The sequence below is a fragment of the Cyrtonyx montezumae genome, unplaced genomic scaffold, assembly GCF_038088225.1.
Source record: "Cyrtonyx montezumae isolate F1298 unplaced genomic scaffold, pur_monq_1.0 scaffold_25, whole genome shotgun sequence".
NCBI classification, from domain to species: Eukaryota; Metazoa; Chordata; class Aves; order Galliformes; family Odontophoridae; genus Cyrtonyx; species Cyrtonyx montezumae.
In genome coordinates, this window is record NW_027071992.1 from 6,494,221 (window position 1) to 6,514,193 (window position 19,973).

General features: G+C 39.9%; 1 protein-coding gene across 1 annotated transcript in view; it reads right to left on the reverse strand.

The window, feature by feature from the left end:
- Positions 1-3,142: 3,142 nt before the first annotated feature.
- Positions 3,143-19,973, reverse strand: part of GPBP1 (GC-rich promoter binding protein 1) — a 39,666-nt gene continuing 22,835 nt past the window's right edge. Inside the window, exons 6-13 of the mRNA XM_065739880.1 lie at positions 19,278-19,501; positions 18,520-18,586; positions 16,922-17,106; positions 15,984-16,124; positions 15,397-15,558; positions 11,797-11,981; positions 4,269-4,371; positions 3,143-3,623 (exon numbers count right to left, since the gene is read on the reverse strand). Of these exons, the coding sequence (XP_065595952.1) occupies positions 3,465-3,623; positions 4,269-4,371; positions 11,797-11,981; positions 15,397-15,558; positions 15,984-16,124; positions 16,922-17,106; positions 18,520-18,586; positions 19,278-19,501 (1,226 nt within the window). The 3' untranslated portion in view covers positions 3,143-3,464. The remainder of the gene's footprint in view (positions 3,624-4,268; positions 4,372-11,796; positions 11,982-15,396; positions 15,559-15,983; positions 16,125-16,921; positions 17,107-18,519; positions 18,587-19,277; positions 19,502-19,973) is intronic.

The window sequence follows — 19,973 nt, forward strand, 5'->3', positions numbered from 1 at the left end:
TCCCATCTTCATCTGAAGGCCTTTCCTAGATGGAACATAAGACAAGCCCCAAAAGACAAGCCCCAAAAGTCACTTTCAAATCTCCTGAGACAGAAGGAAGCTGCCATCAAACCCACGGACACTTTACACAGTGCCAGATCACCTTGCAAATTACTGCCAGCATCCATCTAGCAAATGTTTTGCCAGCTATACCCAGAGAAGGCTGAAAAGTAAAATCCAGGGAACAAACCAACCTTGTTAAAGCTGCAATACAGCTCACTTGATGACTATAACAGCATGAGGAAACCTGACTGACAGCCAGCCTATTTATCACTGTAATGAGCCAGTAATCCTGCTCAGCAGCTATAATCCTTAATCAGACCAGAACTTTAATGCAGCTGAGGAAATTGATGCAACCACTGCCTAGCAGCAAGTAAACTAGGAAAAAACAAAGACAGCCTTGACTAACACACCTTCCAGCTTCTAGCAACCAGCAGTTTAAATGTAACCATGCAACCACTAAAGTTAAGGCCCTCCTCACAAGTGAGAGCCTCTTTTTTTTTTTTCCTCCAGAAGTAATTGCATAAGAGCATAAAATTATTTTTCCTTGATGATAACATTTTTCAAAGACCAGGAATAAAAACAGCAGAAGTCTACCTTAGGTTCCTGACTGGGTCCAATATGCAGCAGTGGATTACTTTATTACAAAAAACACTCTCCTCAGGGATGACAGCTCCTTTCACTAGCTGAGAGAACGCCATGCACAAGGTAGTAAGGAGGGTCTGCAGACCCCAGATGATGTAAAGGAGTTGCAATGCCCTACTATAAAGTGCACCCTTCATAGCAGCAGACATTGCAAGTCCTCCGTCAACGGAAAAGAAAAACAGTGAGCAACTGAACAGTCGTCCCCTTTTAAAAAGGGTGGAAAGGTGTGTCAAGGTAAGGTTTTCTGTCAATAAAGACAGGATTAGGAAGAAAAATGGCAGCAATTACAGCAGTGCCACGTAGCACTGATTTATTTTAGGCCCAATACTGACAAACTCTCCAGCAGACAGTCTTTAATGCCAAAACCTTGAGAGAACCCGATGAAGAAATGGACAAAGTTAGTCCCAACTGGTGTTGAGCTAATTAAGCAGAAGAAACAAGCAGGGGATGTATCCTGAGAATGGAACGTAGTTCAGCTGCCCTGGAGAGGAACAAAGGCATACTAGAGAAATACTACTTACATATTAGAGAATCCAATATCATTTTGCTTTACATCCTCATACACAAAAGGGAGAGATGCAATGCACACAAACACTTCCATGCATTTTATGAAAGTAAAATACAAAAAAACTTGTTTCAATTGATACTTCCCAGGGAAATACAAGATCAATAGAAAATGGAGTTCTTCAACTGACAAGACCACAGAAAGAACTAAAGGGGACAAAAAAAAAGGGGGCCAGTGTGTTACTGAGCATTGCTGCAAATGAACATAACACAACCCAAGTCCTCAGTGAAAACATCAAAGCTTCCCCACTTCCACCTCTTACTGCAGAGAGGGGTAAGCTGAATCAACAGGACAGGCTGGTAACTATTTAAAGTAAGGCTAGGCAAACCATTGATAATAGCTTCTGTACTAGCAAGAAATCTGTCAAAACAATTTGTTCCCCAAAGCAGTAATTATAGAAGTGATATTTGTCATTAAACTGAAGACAGAGAAAACAATTAAAATTGGTCTACATACAAATTCACATAGAAGTAGCAAAATAAGTCTATTCACATGCAACTAGTAGCTAAGGCAGGCAGTATGCCGAACAGATGCAACAACCAAAAATGGAGTAAGTTTTACAAAGGTATCAAAGTCGCTTAAAAAAAAAAAAAAAAAAAAAAAGCTGGAGAAGGGAAAGAAGGTGCTTTAGGCATAAAAGTAGCAAAGAATTAATTACTGATACAGCAATTTTTCCTTCAAAAAAAATTATCCTCTTAATTTTAGACATGAAAACATATTTAAAAACACTGCACCAAAGCTAACTACACCAACATTTGCATGACTGTTCCAAAAAAGTAAAATTGAAAATCACTTCTTAAACAGACACCTTATTTTAAGTAAATATGCATTATATACTGAAAGCACACAACATCTTTGGCTCAAAATTGTTAGCTGTCACCTTATAAAAAGTCCTTTCCTAAAAAGAACTAAAAATGGGAAAAAAATCCCATCTTCATAAATATATTTTCTTTAGACTTTAAAATTGAGAAATAAATACATAAAAAGTAGTACAATTCAAAAATACCTTAAAGGAATGTCTGTATATATATACTGAGCTATAAAGATGCATGGCATCACCAAGAGAAGTTGTGCTTGCAGATTTATGCCACAAAGCTTCTACCACCTTGCAGAAAATACTTTTAAGTACTATAATGAAATAAAACAATAAATAATACAATAACAGTTTTAAAATTTGTGATAAAGATATATTTCTGTTGCTATAAAAGCAATACTTCCATTGCTATAAAAGCAAGATCTGGTGATAAGAATATTTTTTGCCTTATTCTGAAATGCAGAGACTACTACTAGGTGTACATTTAATATAAATGCAAAGTTTACAAGTGTTAAAAACAATACCCTTGCTGCTGTGCACTGAGACAACACTCCATATACCAGTTTATTCTTGAGTGTTGGGGGTTGGACTAGATGATCTCTACAGGTCCCTTCCAACCCCTACAATTCTGTGATTCTGTGATTCTGTGACAAAACCTAGTCAGCATAATTCTTTTTCTTCATGTAAATAGCAAATGTAAAGTGCTTTTTTCCCCCCACAAGTTTGTTCAGTGTGAGAATATTTGGTCTTGCAATATCCTATAAAGTTTTCAATTTAAAGGCTATTTCTAAAAATTTGGAACCATATTATCACAGCTCTTTGCCATTAATAACAATGACGTTACAATGGCTAAAGACCAATCATGTGTGAAAGGAGTACAACAGCTCAACTAAGGAAAAGAGTTTTAGTGCACCTCGCTCATTTTAGCTGACATGCAACACTGCCCATTTTGCACATAAAGTAGACTCAAGAATTTCCACTTTAAACAAAAAAATATGATTTGGCAAGCCAAACACTGTCAAGCTGTCTGCTTTGTCTCCGTAGAGGTGGACATTTTAAGACAGAAGATTTGCAAGACATTACACAATTATTCTTGCTTTTATTATTAAATGAGAAAGTCTGAATTGTTACATCATCACATTGCTAGTCAGAAATGCTGCAGCGATGAAGACAGCTAATGTTGGGTCAACCCAAGTCCTCGTTCTACAGCATTTGTTTACAAAGAAATTATAGTAATGTTCAACACACCCAACACTACGTTCCTTGCTTTCTTCAGAGAGCAGTTCCATCATTCTTCCTGTAGTGGGGCATGTTACTACATAAATTAGATTTTTTTTTTGACAATACATCCCCATATTTTCATAGTATCAAAACAAGCTTCTACAGATGTTACAGAAATCTTCATACATCATCATCATCTGATGTATCACTGCTGCTCGTCTCAGAATCTTCATTCTCCAGAGCAGGTCTGAAAGTGCTGTTTTTCCAAGGGCTAAACTTAAAATTACAGATGAGGCCATTCTTCAAAATGCCATTTTTCCGAAGACCGTTTTTTTGTAACTGAAATGACAAAACAAGATGTTCTTAGAGAGAGGAAGAGCTCCACACAACAATCTGCTGAATTTCAGTATTCTCTGTATCTTAATCTAAGGGCTGCACTGGATCCACAATACATACTAACAAAGAAAAATTCCCAAGAGACTTCATTTCTGGACGAGCCAACTTCGTCCAAGAGCTTCTCCAATTGTACTAAGCTCCTGCAGTGAACAAATTTACCTTCCCATCCACTTCCTCAGATGTTTTGCCCCAGTAACCCCTCCCATATGGGCTCTCCTGTGATGCAGTTCCTTTCTCAGAAAAACAAAGCAGGATGCCTAGATTGCCTAGTGTCTGCATGCTCCTCAATTTCCAGCAAAGAAAGCCAAGGAAGCTGCATAAAAACCCAGACATAAATTCCCTTTCCTCAGGTTGAGCTGAAGAGCTAGAAGGCTCGTGCAGACCTGCAACGACAAAAATAAGTACTACGTCCCCACTCTTTTCAAACCAACTGTTCTTCTGAAAGGGCAAAGGAGTCAAGAAAGGAAAGAAAAATGATACTGAAACAGTATCATCTCTAACCATCAGAACTGCTAGAGATCCCCCTCGAGCTTAAGCATTTACGGTGGACAGCTAAAAATGCAAAATGGAATGTTAGTGTAGCATTACCTGTTCACTAATGACTTGGAATTCCCTCATCTCATCTTCTGTTAGTGGAGCATAAATTTCATCATTTTCACTATCTTCCTGCCAGCCCATCTCCTTTAACAATCTTTGAAATAAAAAATAAAAAATAAAAAACAAAAAACAAAAAGCATTAGGGAATTTCTACACATGCAAAGACAGTTCAAGCTCTTCCTATATAGGTATACAAAAATGTGTCATAAATATATTAGTTCACCATTTTTTAAATCAGATTTCCAACCTACATTTATGCAAGAATTTAAGGTAAGTTCTACAAGCACAGAAGTTAAGAAGTTATCAGATCCTTCACAGCTGATGCTGTTTTGTCACTACATATGTGGGTATAAAAGCTGCAAAAACTGTAATACTTTGCTTACAAAACACATTCTTAATTTAACATAAATATCTTCTCCATCACTTGCATATGTCAAGCATTACATTTCCTGCCATCAAATTTCATATGCCAAATAGATGCAGCCCTGCCAGCAAATCCAGTAAACATACTGGCACAGAAGTCAAATGTCCTCACTCCGAGATCTTTTCTAACCAATTGACAACATCCCCAGACATAGCTGCTCTTAGCATAGGATGACAAAACTTTCAAGTAGACTCTAATGGAAATCAGCCATAAATAATAGTAATAATAAAAGTATTTCCTATTCAGTTTCAATTGGGTGGGCATTCTCCAGAATTGCAACAATAAAAAAAGCAAAACAGAAAACAATCTGAAACATGTACAAGTTCGTCTGTTAATGTATGGAATTTCTCTTGAAAGTTTATCCACTCTTAGTACATTGTGGACTTCACAACACATCAAGCTGCAACCTCTGTTCTCAAGGTACATGTTATCCAATACAAATGACTTGAGTACAACCAAGTGACCTTGGCTACCACCAAGACATTCATCTTATTCCTAAGGTTTAAGACAGAAGTAAGCAATACCTTCATTTTAAGGCAAGTCATCTACCTAAGATAGAGAAGAAAAAATTCTGGCAGAACAGTAGAGTACTTCCACAAAAATGGTGTTAAAAGATTCACACAGAGGCAATCTGCAGAATTATTTCTTGGATAACAAAGCAGCCATGAGAAATGCCAGTGATGTCCCTCCATATGACTACAACTAGGAGCAAGTTTTGGGACGCAGCAAGGAAAAGAAATGGAGATACACCCTTCTGATGATTAAGCTGGAGGTACCCAGGGATGAAATGATCCTAGTATTTCAGCCAGTACCAAAAATGGGACAAGACTGACAACACACACAGCAAATGTGATTTAGATATGAAGACATTGTTGAAACAGGGTTGATCTCAGGCATGTCCCACCCATAGGCTGCATGCAGCCCGGCCCCGTGCTCCAGGCCATCACAGTGGCCCTTCCCTGCTAAGGAAGACAGCCAGCCCTGGGCACACACCCACTGCTCAGCAACAAGCAAACAGCAGTGTGCAGTCAGCACTGTCTGGGCTGAAAACAGGGCATAGGGAGGGTGCAGTGAAATGCCAACTCAAGTTACAGCAAATAACGCATTCTGCTACACCAGCTAAACACAGTCCTGTCAACAGCAACAAGCATGCAAATGTGTTTTCTGTTTAGAGAAAAGAATTTGAGAGGAGTTTCAAGATTGCCAAAACAATCATCAGTTTATGTTTGCAACTCTATTTTCAGTCAACAAAAATACGATACCTGAATTTTCAAATGGAATGTACAGAGCTGTAATCAGACATTTCACTCAAAATTGGATCATGTCTCATTATGAGCCTTTTCTACTATCGTACCAGTGAAAAATCTCCCTCAGTTCATCACTTTTTGGCAGTAAATACATTTATGAACAATTACCTTCAAGGATAGTGCACTGGAAGAATAAAATTTCATTGAAAACCTCTAACAAACATCTTGGGAATTGGCAAAGAATCACAACTACTTCCACTTCCATAAAACCAGCCAGACACATTACTTTCACAAAAACAGGGTCAAATATTCCACTAGTTTTATGGTTTTGTTCCTCTTTTTTTCCCCCATGATGTCTTGATAAAAATACTAAAAATTAATTTTTTCTTCCTATACATGTGATAAAGGCTGCTCATTTTATTGTATATTTTATTGTACATGATTGTACATAATCAGGGTCACATCACACTGCACTGCTCAGGCCAGGCCAATCTTGGGCTGCCAGAAGCATTGCTGCGGCCTGCCCACTGCCCAGCGCTGTCACAGAGCAGGGCCCGGCCCCAGACCTTGTTTTCAGCAAAGCATTTGACACTGTCTCCCACAACATCCTTATAATCAAACAAAGAAGCTGAGAACTGTGGGATTGATGAATGGACAGTGAGAACTGGGCTAAGAACTTGCAGACTAGCATGGCTCAGAGGGCTGTGATCAGCAGCACAGAGTCCAGTTGGAGGCCTGTATTTAGTGGTGTACCCCAGGGGTCGACGTTAGGTCTGGCCTTGTTCAACATCTTCATCAATGACGTTGATGAGGGGATAGCATCCATTCTCAGCAAGTTTGCTGATGATACAAAAATGAGAGGAATGGCTGACACACCAGAAGGCTGTGCTGCCATTCAGCAAGATCTGAACAGGCTGGAGAGTTGGGCAGAGAGGAACCAGATGAGGTTTAACAAGAGCAACTGTAGAGTCTTGCATCTAGGGAGGAATAACTGCATGCACCGTTACAGGTTGGCCACGAGGTGGAAGTGTGTCCTAGTGGCCAAGAAGACCAATGTCAGCCTGGGGTACATTAAAAAGTGTGTGGACAGTAGGTCAAGAGACGTGATCTTCCCCCTCTACTCTGCCCTGGTGAGGCCTCATCTGGAGTTCTGTGTCCAGTTCTGGGCTCACAAGTTCAAAAAAGACAGGGATCTCCTTGAAGGAGCCCAGCTGAGGGTAGTGAAGATGATAAAGCGGCTGGAGCATCTCCAATATGAAGGAAGGCTGATTGACTTGGGTCCATTGAGCCTTGAGAAAAAAAGAGAGGGGATCTGAACAATGTCTATAAATATCTAAGGTGAGGGAGGCGAAGGGATGAGGCCAGACTCTTTTCAGTGGACAAGCAGAAACAGTCACAAACTGAAGAACATGAAATTTCACACAAATGTGCATAAGAACTTCTTCATGCTAAAGGTAACGGAGCACTGGCACAGGCTGCACAGAGAGGTGGTGGAGTCTCCTTCTTTGGAGACATTCAAGACCCACCTGGATGCCTACCTGTGCAATCTGGGCTAGGGAGCTGCTTTGGCAGGGGGCTTTGGACACAATGATCTCCAGAGGTCTCTTTCAGACCCTACAATTCTTTGAATCTGTGATACTAAATATTTCTGGAGACCAAACAGTGGACAGGAACACAGTGAGGCAGATGTGTGGTGCATTTCAGCAGTGACAACAACCATTTTCTCCAGTGCAGGTTTTGACAAGCATACCATGCAGTCTCTTGTTTATGACTGGCAAAACATACACAGCTAATCCTCGTGACTAGGTTGAGAAAATGTGTTTTGTAGCTGAGAACCTTCTCTATCAGAGTTGCTGTGCCCATTGCATCTGTTACCATTTCCATTAAAATAAATAGTAGGCATTGCATTTGGAGCAGTCTATGTACATGTCACCCAAGACAATCCTCTTCAATCAGCATGGTTCAAGCAAGCTAAAAGGTTGGACATCCATAATTTATTTTACAGTGAAGATACTGTGGCATTTAATGAAGTTCATATACTCTCTCACAGTAAAGATTGTGCCAAAAGGATAAGCACCTTCTTCGGACAAATCAAATGCCTACAGACCTTGTATCTTAAAGAAGTAAAAGCTGTTTCACAAAAAATAAAAAGAATTCTAAAACTATATGCCAGAACTGGCAAAGGAAACTGACACCTAGAGCTGAATAACAGTGAATATATTAAAACAGAGGTTGTAAGATGATTCAAGCTGACACCGATGTAAAATCCTCCATAGAAAAAAATAGAGGTAACGTGCAGTGAATAAATGTGCAAGTGATAAAATGATATCACTAACCACTCTTAAAAGCACACTAAAAGCCCAGAACTGCATAAGAGGCAATACTAAGTCTGCTCAAAAAAGTTAGCGAGACAATAACAGAAATGGATGTTGCATCTTCTGTACTGTTTAGATATGATTAGACAATATGACTGCTAGGAAAAAAACATCAGAAAGCGTAAAAAATAATATGCTTACAGATACAAAAATATCCTTGCCATTACGCAATGTCAAAATCATTTCAGTGATATAGTTTTAGTAACAATAATCTGTCATAAAATTTTATTGCAAGCATGTTAGAATGTTAATAGTATTACATATAAAGTGGATAGTTACATAGCTTCTGTTAAGATAAGTAAAATTGAGGACAATAGCTAATTAACTTAAGCAACATCATCAAAAGCTAGAAGGACCACCGTCTCTTTAAAGCAACATTAGGAACTACACTAAAAAATTACACTTCAGATTAGTAAACTTGACACCAGCAGGCTAAGAACGTAATCAGAGCACAGTGAAGTCTTCTGTAGAAGAAAACCCAAAACACATGTTACAGATGTGCCAATTCAGTAATTATGCATGCAAGCTTCCACTGAGTTAAGCTGGTCACTTCAGATTTCCACTTAAAGGCCTAACATAACACCTGCTGTCAACGGTTTACGGGCAGATTCGGCCCGGTTCTGTGACAATTGGTGCGGGGGACCCACAGACCCACGCCCTGAGAAAGGGGAAAGGGAGAAAGGGAGATGGGTAGAGGGAGCTGTCCCTTTGAACATCCAGTTCAGCACTGGCAGAGGAGGTGCCAGAAGGAGCTGCGTTTCAGTACCGATTACTTCGGAAGCAGCTCGAAACCCCTTGTATGTGGCTAAGATCTCCTTCTCAGTTGGAGTGTAGCGCTCCTCAGACCCCCTGTACGCCCGACTCCAGAATCCAAGGGGTCGGCCTCGGGTCTCTCCAGGAGCTCTTTGCCACAGACTCCAAGTGGGACCTTCCTTTCCAGCAGCAGCGTAGAGGATGTTCTTTACACAGCACAGGCTATCACCTGCTTAATTTGCTCAAAAGCCTGCTGCTGCTCAGGGCCCCACACAAAATCATTCTTCTTCCGCGTCACCCGATAGAGAGGGCTCACAATGAGACTGTAGTTTGGAACATGCATTCTCCAAAAGCCCACTGCACCCAAAAAAGCTTGGGTCTCTGTCTTACTGGTGGGTGGAGACATGGCAGTGATTTTGTCAGTCATATCTGTAGGGATGTGATGACGTCCATCTTGACACTTTATACCTAGTAACTGAATTTCTTGTGCAGGCTCTTTCACTTTGCCTCGCTTGATAGCAAAGCCAGCTCGTAGGAGAATTTGGATAATCTGCTCTCCTTTCTCAAAGACTTCCTCTGCTATACTGCCCCATACATCAATATATTGCAGATGCTCAGGAGCACCGCCCTGTTCCAATGCAGTTTGAATCAACCCATGGCAAATGGTTGGGCTGTGTTTCCAACCCTGGGGCAAACAATTCCAGGTGTACCGAACACCCCTCCAGGTGAAGACAAACTGTGGCCTGCATTCTGTGGCCAGAGGAATTGTAAAGAAGGCATTGGCAATGCCAATGGTGGCATACCACTTGGCTGCTTTTGACTCCAGTTCATAATGGAGTTGTAGCATATCTGGCACAGCAGCACTCAGTGGGGGTGTGACTTCATTCAGGCCACGGTAATCTACCGTCAGCCTCCATTCTCCACTGGCTTTACGCACCGGCCATATGGGGCTGTTAAACGGTGAGTGAGTTTTGCTGATCACTCCCTGGCTCTCTAGCTGACGAATCAGGTCATGAATGGGGAGCAAGGAATCCCTGTTGGTGCGGTACTGCCGTCTGTGCACCATTTTTGTAGCAATTGGTACCTGTTGCTCCTCCACTTGGAGCAACCCCACAACAGATGGATCTTCTGACAGGCCAGGTAAAACAGATAGCTGCTTAATGTTGTCTGTGTCCACAGCAGCTATTCCAAAAGCCCATCGGTATCCCTTGGGATCCTTAAGGTGCCCCATTCTGAGACAGTCAATACCGAGTATGCATGGAGCCCCCTGTCCAGTCACTATGGGATGCTTCTGCCAGTCTTTACCAGTGAGGCTTATTTCTGCCTCCAACACAGACAATTCCTGAGAGCCCCCAGTCACTCCAGAGATACAGATCAGTTCTGTCCCTTTATAGCTCGAAGGCATTAGAGTACACTGTGTAATAGTATCCACCAGTGCCTCATCTTTTTGTGGTTCTGATGTGCCAGGCCACTGAATCCAGACAGTCCAATACACTCTATTATCCCTCTCTCCCTCCTCTGGCTGAGGGCAGGGCCCCTCTATTGGTTACCTGTAGTGACAGGAACAACTTCACTGGTCGCTGGTCTGTGTTGTAATTCTTTCGCCTGTGCTCGCAGTGCAGGGGTCGGTTTTTGATGCCATTCCTTCATATCTTCTCCATTTTCATGTAAGTAACTCCACAGAGCTAGAGCATTAACTCTTTAACTCCCAATACACCACATGATGTTATGATGTGGAATATCAACAATACAACATCAATCACAAAACCATAACACCTGTCTACATGCCACAAGTCACAGCCAAGAGCCTAGTACACAGTAGTATCTCTGGAATACCACAGAGAAGCTTGCCTAGAAACCCTATGAAGGCGATTCAAAGTTATTTAAATTAACCAATAAGAGTTAGTCTAGTCAAAAATCACTGCCAGCAGCCACTAGCAGCCCAAGTTTTCTGTCTCCACAGCCAGTGGGTGGGAGAGTAAGGTGAGAACAAAGCAGACTGCATTTCACTTTTTACACTCATCTTCTTAATGAGGTCACCAAACTCTGCAGGTAACTAAAAAGTTCTCCAGTCTAACATACACACACAGTTTATCACTGTAAAAAGATACTGGATTTCTTTAGTTACCAGAAGCAGTTTAACAGAGCTCACAACAGGCTCATCTCCAGATTTGAGTTATGACTTCTAAGCACCACCACTCTCATCTCAATCATGTTACCATTAACTTCAATCCTTCAAACTTTTTTTTTTCCTTCTCCATTGCATTGTCTTACAATATTACTAACTGCATCAAACAGCTATGTAGCTAAATAAATGAATTGTTTTCAAAGAAAAACTGACTGGAGTTTTACATAATATGCAGCATTTAAAGCATCATTAGAAGAGACAGCAACTATACACACTGCTCTGCCGAGATACACAGATCCATTTGCTTTTTTTTTTTTACAGGAAATAAATTCTTAGTAAAGCAGGTTAAAGGTGACAATAAATAGGCTTAGTAGAAACAAAGTAAATGCCACGTTAAATTAGTATGTCTAAACTTAAATTTATTAATTTTTAAGTATTCTTAAATCATGTTTTCCAATAAATTATATCAATATAAATTTTATGAATTTATAAATAAATATATATTTATATTCAGATTCTGGATTCTAAGCTAGTAAGAATTTAAGACTTGATCACTTATGACCAAGAAACATTTTATATAAGAAGCACATACCTATGCTCTGCCTCAAGAGAGCTTGAAAGAATATCTGCCTGAGGGAAAGTTGAAGATCGAATGACCTGCTGACATGTAATTGAAGCGTTGCCATTCTCCTGTGGAATTTCACTTTCAAAGTTTCGATTTATATCTCTCTCATGATGAGGACTGTTGCTGTTATGCAAGTTAAGGGAGTCACCATCCTGTTAAAAAATATATACGTCACACAGTTCAAAAGTAAATTCCACTCTTAAATCTCCACAGTTGAGTGATTCTGCTGAATCTAAATGGAGGATTACATTTCAATAGCATTACAAAACATAGCTAATACAGAACTATTAACTTTAGAATGCTTGCCAAAGATTTCTTGCAATTAAAAAACGAAAAAAGATATCCCAGTAAATATTTGATCAGCTGTTCAATAATAAACTCAGATAATCAGAGAAAATTCATAAGAATGTTAAAGAACTTCAGTGAATTAAACTCCAGTGTACCAGGGTAACAGAGCTTCCTCCAAGCAAGACTCAGATGCCGATCACAATCTGCCATATTATCTCAGTCCCAGTCACTGCTGTAAGTAGGACAAGTATTACCAGCATGTGACTGTTTTGATTTTCTAAACCTGAAGATCTTTCCATTAGTTAAACATCAATGGCAACAAGATGCATGTAATAAATAATAATAAGTACTCCAAGCTGCACATTACATAGAATTGTACAAGGATCTTATGACTTCTATTGCTAAAAACATTTTTTTCCACCCAAAAATATTGTCTCTGAGTAACAGCTGTGTACAGTGGGACAACCAAATGCATTTGACCTTCAAGTACTGTTAAGATAATAAGAACTCAAAACAATTCCAGGAACTCAAAACTCCTGTAACATTCACACAGTAATTTCCCCTACTCCACACGATGTTTCCCAAGACCTTTGTAAACTCTGATCAAAACCACTCTGCACTTCTTAAACAATACTGCATCCAACATCCTAGAGTGCTCAGAAACAGAATGTCTAATGAAAAGATTACCTAACTGATACATACAGTCAAATTTTATTTAGCCTGAAATCAAAACAAGGTCAGAAAAGTCAGTTTTACTTTCAGAAGCAATGTACAACTGCACCATTTCTTTTTCCATATCAGAATAACTCTTCTACAAGACCAATTTTTGTTTAAGTTGCTCATAAATGTTCATCACTTCATCCTGAATAACACATTACTTAACCTTCATACATACTACAAAAGGCAACCCTGCTCATGGCATGTTGGTCTAGATCTCCCTTGTCTTAGTTTAAAACCATTCCTCCTCGTCCTATCATTATCAACCTCTGTAAACAGTCGCACCCCCTCCTGTTTATACGCCCTTTCAAGTACTAGAAGGCCACAATGAAGTCTTCCTGGAGCTTTTTCTTCTCCAAGCTAAGCAAGCCCAGTTCTCTCAACCTTTCCTCATATGAGAGCTGCTCCAGCCCTCTGATCATCTCAGTGTCCCTCCTCTGGATCTGTTCCAAGAGTTCTACATCTTTCTTGTGCTGGGGGTCCCAGGCCTGGAAGCAATACTTCAGATGAGGGCCTCACGAGAGCTGAGTACAGGGGAACAATCACCTCCCTTCCCTTGCTGGCCACGCCTTTTTTAATGCAGCCTCAGATACAGCTGGCCCTCCAGGCTGCAAGTGCATACTGCTAGCTCACTTCCAGCTTCTCATCCACCAGGACCCCTGAGTCCTTCAACACAAGGCTGCTCTCCAGGACATCTCCCAGTCCGTATAAATACTGGGGATTGCCCCAGCCCAAGTGTAGCACCCTGTATTTGGCCTTGTTGAACCTCATTAGGTTCACACAAGCCCACTTCTTCAGCCTGTCCAGGTCCTTCTGGATGCCTTCCCTTCCCTTCCCTCCAGTGTATCAACTGCACCACTCAGCTGAGTGTGCACTAAATTCCATTGTCTGTGTCATTGAAAATCGACCCTTGAGTGACACCACTTGTGACCGGCTTCCATCCAGACACGGAAATGTTAATCATGACCCTTTGGCTGCAACAGCCAAGCAGTTCTTACTGCACTGAACAGTTCATCTTTTAAATCCTTACCTCTCCAATTCAGAGAGAAGGATGTGGTGAGAGACCACGTAAAAGGCTTTGCAGAAGTCCAGGTAGATGACAGCTGTCACCCTTCCTCTGTCTACTGATGCTGTCACCGCATCATAGAAGGCCACCAGATTGGTCAGGCTAGATCTGCCCTTGGTGAAGCCACGCTGCATGTCTCAGATAACATCTTTGTCTTGTATCTGCCTTAACATGGTAACCAGGAGGATCTGCTCCATGATCTTCCCAGGCACAGCGGTGAGGCTCACCGGCCTGCAGTTCCCAGGTCATCCTTTCTTCCTTTCTTAAAAATGGAAGTGACGTTTCCCTTTTTCCAGTCTCTGGGGATCTCACCTGACAGCCATGATTTTCAAATGTGATGGGAGAATGGCATGGCAACCATATCAGCAATCTCTCTCACAACCCTTGGATGCATATAATTTGGACCCATGGACTTGCAGATATTCAGTTCAATGAGGAAATCTTGTTCTGCTGTTACAGTGTGACGAAATCCACTCCTCTCACCTATGTCTAGAGGACCAGGGTCCTTGCAGACACAGGGAGCCTGACCACCAGTGAAGATCGAGGCAGAGCACCTACTAAGCACCTCAGTTTTTAATACATGTGAGGAAGCCAGTCCTCCATCCTCACTAATCATAGGGAAACACTCTCCTTGGTCTGTCTCCTCCTGCCTATTATGTACCTGTAGAACCTCTTATTATTTTTTACATCTCTTGCTAAGTTCAGCTCCCTCTGTGCCTTGGCTTTCTTGATCTCATCTCTACACATGTGAACAACAACCCTGTGTTCTTCCTAGGCTACACAACCCTGCTTACCCTTGCTGTACATGTCCCTCTTTTCCCTCATTTTAAGCTGCAGGTCCTTGCTCAGCCACGCCAGCTGCCTGTCTCCTCTGAGGCACATTTTATATGCACGTAAGTAAAAATATTGCTCCTGTGACTACACTAAGAATAGAGAACTTCAGGGTATGTAAGAATTCTTGTTAAAAAGGAAACGATCTGAAAAGCAGAACCAGGTTTTTTCCATTAACTATTTTTCTATGATTATTAACAGACGAGGTGCAAGACACTGCCCTCCTGGAAGATTATGTTAGAATAAAGAAACTTAATACACTTTCTATTGGAACAGACTGCCCAGGGAAATGGCAGAGTTATTACCTCAGGAAGTTTACAAGAAAAGGCTAAAAGACACAGTGACAACATTTAGCAGACATAGTGGTGATGAACTGATGTTTGAACTAGGTAATATTAATGGTCTCTTCCAACCTTATTGATTCTATTGTTGCTAAAGGGCAAGGTGCCCTTGGGATACTGACATCTTCCAGCAAATCTGGCATTAGAAAAAACTAATTACTAAGACTCAGTGGAGAAAGTAGCATGACAAGCAAACTGTCCTTTCCTGAATTTAGAGATCCAAGACCATATCTTCATAGCTGGTTGGAGGAGAAAAAAAGCATAGGTTACTCTCAGTCTGAAACCTATTACTGCTGGATCTACAACAGGTATGAAGAAAGTTACCTTCTCATGCCCAGCATTCTCATCCTCATGTTCTTCTTCCACTCTATCTCGTTTCAGTGCTTTCAAAAATTCACTCTTCTTATCAGTCCGCATTCTTGTCAATTTTGTTAAACGAGGCTGACCAACTTTGTCAACAGGAGATGAAGAATTTGACCGATTACACTAATGTAGGGAGTGAAATAAAAACAAGACTATTAGAAGCTCAATCATTTATAAACACTGAACAATAGATAAAAAGCTTCTCAGGAACTTGCACTACATGCATATCCAGAGTGCAAAGCAGAAGGAAAATATTTATATCTTAGTGTCTACTGTTGATGTACACAAAGGGATTCAAGTTTATGGAGCACTGCTAATAGTTGAGCTAGTGCACTGTCTTTACTCCAAACCAAACCTACAAACAAATTGTACAGTATCTGAAGACCACTGAGGTATCTTCCATGATACCCACTCCCTCCTTTACTCCCAAAAAATATACTTAAAATTTACTTTAAAATTTACTTAAAATATAATATCTATTTATCCACTTATCTAACCAAACATTAAGAATTAGATATGAGTGATTGAAATTATAGCCACTGTTCTACCTCTCTCACTGCATTCTGGGATACAGGAAATGCCTTGGTAGTTGATTTGAAAGGACTGAAACTGCCACTACCATATGAAGATTCATGAAGAAATGGATTCACAAGTTTATTTTCCTTCGCTTGGTTTTTCCACTGTGTATGCTTAAAAAAAATATAAGGATTTGTTAAATACAATAGGATTACTTTTAAGAATCTCAGAAAAATGTCTCAGCAAAACATTATTACAACTGTAACTTTGCATAAACAATTTTCATGCAGGACAGAAACTGTTTACGAGTAATTCAATCTCACAGATGCTGTTTATGCTGTTTACATAAAGAGTCAGATTTAAAAACAAAGCCCTCATATCTGATGTATTAAGATAAGAAATATGAAAGTCTTCAACAGCTGCAATTAAAAAAAAAAAAAAAGAAGTTTTTAATGCATTAAGTTATACAGTCAAAAACAGCTCCATCAGGTACTCCCAGGAATATAGAAATTCCCAGACCAAAACCAAAAGATGAATGTGGAAAACTCCTAATGCAACAGGACCAGAATGGCTCTATTAAGTTGCAATATTATCTACATCAAGAATAGGGATAAATTCTGAAGGTAATTTTAAGCCACTAATTGCTCTCTTTTTCTGTTAAAAAAATCATACATATAAGCAGCATAGCTATTTCATAAATTAGAAACAACCTCCTCAGATGGAGGCCTCTAAGGCTTCTCAAAAATATGTGAATGAGAAATAAATGGATGCTCAATTACAGCAGAATTAAAAAAAAACCAAAATCATTCCCAGGCACTTTTGGGATACATGACACTTGAAATATTCAATACTTAAAAGTATGCTTTAGGCACAGAATTCTCTGGGGTGAAATAGCTGTAATTCTGAATGTGCTTATTTATTTTTTTCCCCTCCCACCATGTAATTCATGCCAATGCTATGAAGAACTCACCTTTGCGGGTGGAACAGCAGGTTTAGGGACTAATCCTCTATAAATGCTTGTGCCAGTACCATTTTTTACTGTCTGTGAATGAAGACTTCCTACTACAGGGAATCCAGATATCTGCAGTTCTTTTGTACTGCCCTTTTTAATGACAAGCATTCTTGGAGATCTGGATTTAGGGTTCAAAGGATACTCTGGAAAAAAAAATTATTGTGTGCATGTAGACAGTCTTAAGTTTCTAATTCACAGGTTACTAGATAGCCATACAGTCCAGAGGCATAAAGCAGGAACTTGTTCAGCATTAGTTCCACAAATAACCTACTGTACAAACCCAGATAAACTGAAGATCTGTTCCATTTTCTATCACTATCAGTAGTAAAAAATTTCAATCAACAACACAAGAATTTTACTTTCAGAAAGATTCCTCAAAGAAACTATCTACACAGCTCTTGTTGACAAATCAAGTATCAAAATAATTGTTAACAGAAAGTTGGAAGGGGCCTTCAAATATCATCTAGTAGAACTGCCTGATCACCTCAGAGCTCAAGAGACATCACAGCATATTACTGAGGGCATTACTCAAATGCCTCTTGAGCACTGACAAACACAGGGCATCAACATCCTAATCAGGAAGCCTCTTCTAGTTTTAGACCACCTTATAAGTATTTCCTATTGTCAGTTTGATCCACCCCTGGCACTTTTGTGCCAGTTCTGTCCGGCCATCAGTTCCCAAGAGCAGAGTCTGACATCTCCATCTGCTCAGCCTCCTCTGGGTACTGCAGGGATCAGTGAGGTAGTCCTCTTAGCCTCCTCTTTTCTAGACTGAGCAACCCAAGTGCCCTCAGTCTCTCCTCACAGGACATGCCTTCCAGTTCTGTTACCAGCTTTGTTACCTCCTCTGGATGCTTTCAATGATCTCAACTTTTTTTTTTTTTTAAACACTGTGGAACCAAGAACTGCACATACCTCAAGGTGAGGATGCACCAACACTGAACGTAGCAGGACAATCAGCTCTTCATCACTGATTGTTTTTACCATACCACAAAATACAGCTTGCCCTCTTTGTTTCATCTTCAAAATAAAACATGGCTTTCATATTTCCCCGTAAGATTACTGAAGTATCAGCATTAATATACTAACAGCTCAGTTTAAAGCCAAACATTCCACACTAAGGCCTCTACAAGCATGAAAGAGGTATATGCATACTATTCTAGACATGGCATTGACCAGTTTATCCATCTACATGTTATGGTTTCACGTCAATCTTTTCAACAGCTCTAATAAGTAAGCAGCACTCTTTCACAAAGCTACAAATCACATCACTTATACCAGTGACCCATCTTCCTCATCTTCAAATTCTTGACATTCTTACAAAAAGATGCACATTTGTTCTGGACTAGGAACATTAGCTATGGCTGCATCTAGAGACCAACAGATTTATATCCCAACAGCAGTGTTACCTCTCCTACAAAAATATTCTCACACTGTAATAATACTGAAACTTCCTCAGTCTCAATCTACATCTTCATAATATCCTAAAAGAAATCCCTGTGTTTCAAATAGAACACATTTTTTATATTTTTTTGTATTTAACCAAAAATACTCACCCCACACACCTGCTGCTAAAGATTTATTCTGGTTTGGCTCCCTCTCATTTTCAGGATTCAAAGATGGCTGAAAGGAAAACATACTGTCATTTAAAATGAAATTCTGTAAGTCTTTAATTTCAGGGCCAATTAAATGACTATATCTGTGTCCAAATTTTTAAAACAGATTTTTAAACAGACAGACTACTTCCCCTGAACACCAAATTTCATTGATAAATTTGATCAATGCATGCTTGTTTCTCTTCTCCAGCTTTCAAGCAACAGTCAATAACACTATATTAACTGCCCAGGGAAAACAGAAAAGTCCACAAAGAAAATACAGTGGTGTACGGCTCTTCAAAGAGGAAGCTCTGCTTTCCTCTTATGCCTTAGAATTCTAAGTTGAAGCATGGAATTTCAAATGGACAGAAAGACTACTCTGTTAGCACTTCAGATCACCAAGTAAGGTAATTGTGTAGACTTTTAATACATACACATGCTACATACACATTGCCAGTAAACTGTGGCAATACACTATACGGTTAGAACCCAGCTGTAGTTTCACTTAAACAATAACAAAAATGCAATAACAAAAACTAGAGAACAAGAAAAGAAAGAAGTTAGTGGACAAATGACTTAACACCCGCTTAACTACAAAAAGGGTGATCCCTTATATGATGATCACTAACTGGTGAAATCTCATGAAGTAGCTTGTAATGGACAAAATGACACTTGCAGAAACAATGAAACCCTGTTTATTATAACTACAATTAACTTACAAAATCCTCAGCCTCAAATTGTTTGTGTACTTCCTTGTCTTCCTTTTTTACAGTATCATTATCAGGTACATTGTTTTCATGCAGTCCCTGGCTTTTTCCACAGTGGAAAGCGCTGGTACGAGAGCGGGAACCTCCGCCATGGTATCCTCCACGGTGGTTTGTATTTTCTGTACCATTTCTGCCTTGTGAACGCCAACCATTCTTCTCTTTTCTCCCAAAATGCCCTTAGATTTTTAGATTTAAAAGAAACATTAACTACAAGTAGTTTTGGAACAACACACCTACTTCTGCAAAACTGTCAGAGGATTTCATCAAGCAGCTCTATGTATACTATGGGACATAACTGCATAGCGAAGTTAAGTTTTCATTCACATAACCAGCAGGAAAACTCATATAACAGTGCTAGAAAAAGGTGACAGAAGTCCTACATAATTATGACTTGATCTCCTTTCTTGGCTATTCATTTATATGTAGTTGGCCAAAAAACCTACTCAATAGTTTTCTTCTTAAAAGAAATGCATCCAAAATCACACTATTCTAACCAGCTCACACTCATCCCATCCTCCTCAAGAAGATCTGACATTCTGTTACCCGTTTCACTACAGAACACAGCACTCAGCATGGGGCTAAGATTTTTTTTCTAGCCAGAATGGTAGAAAGCAGTGATGTAAATACATTTAAAACATTAAAGCTAAA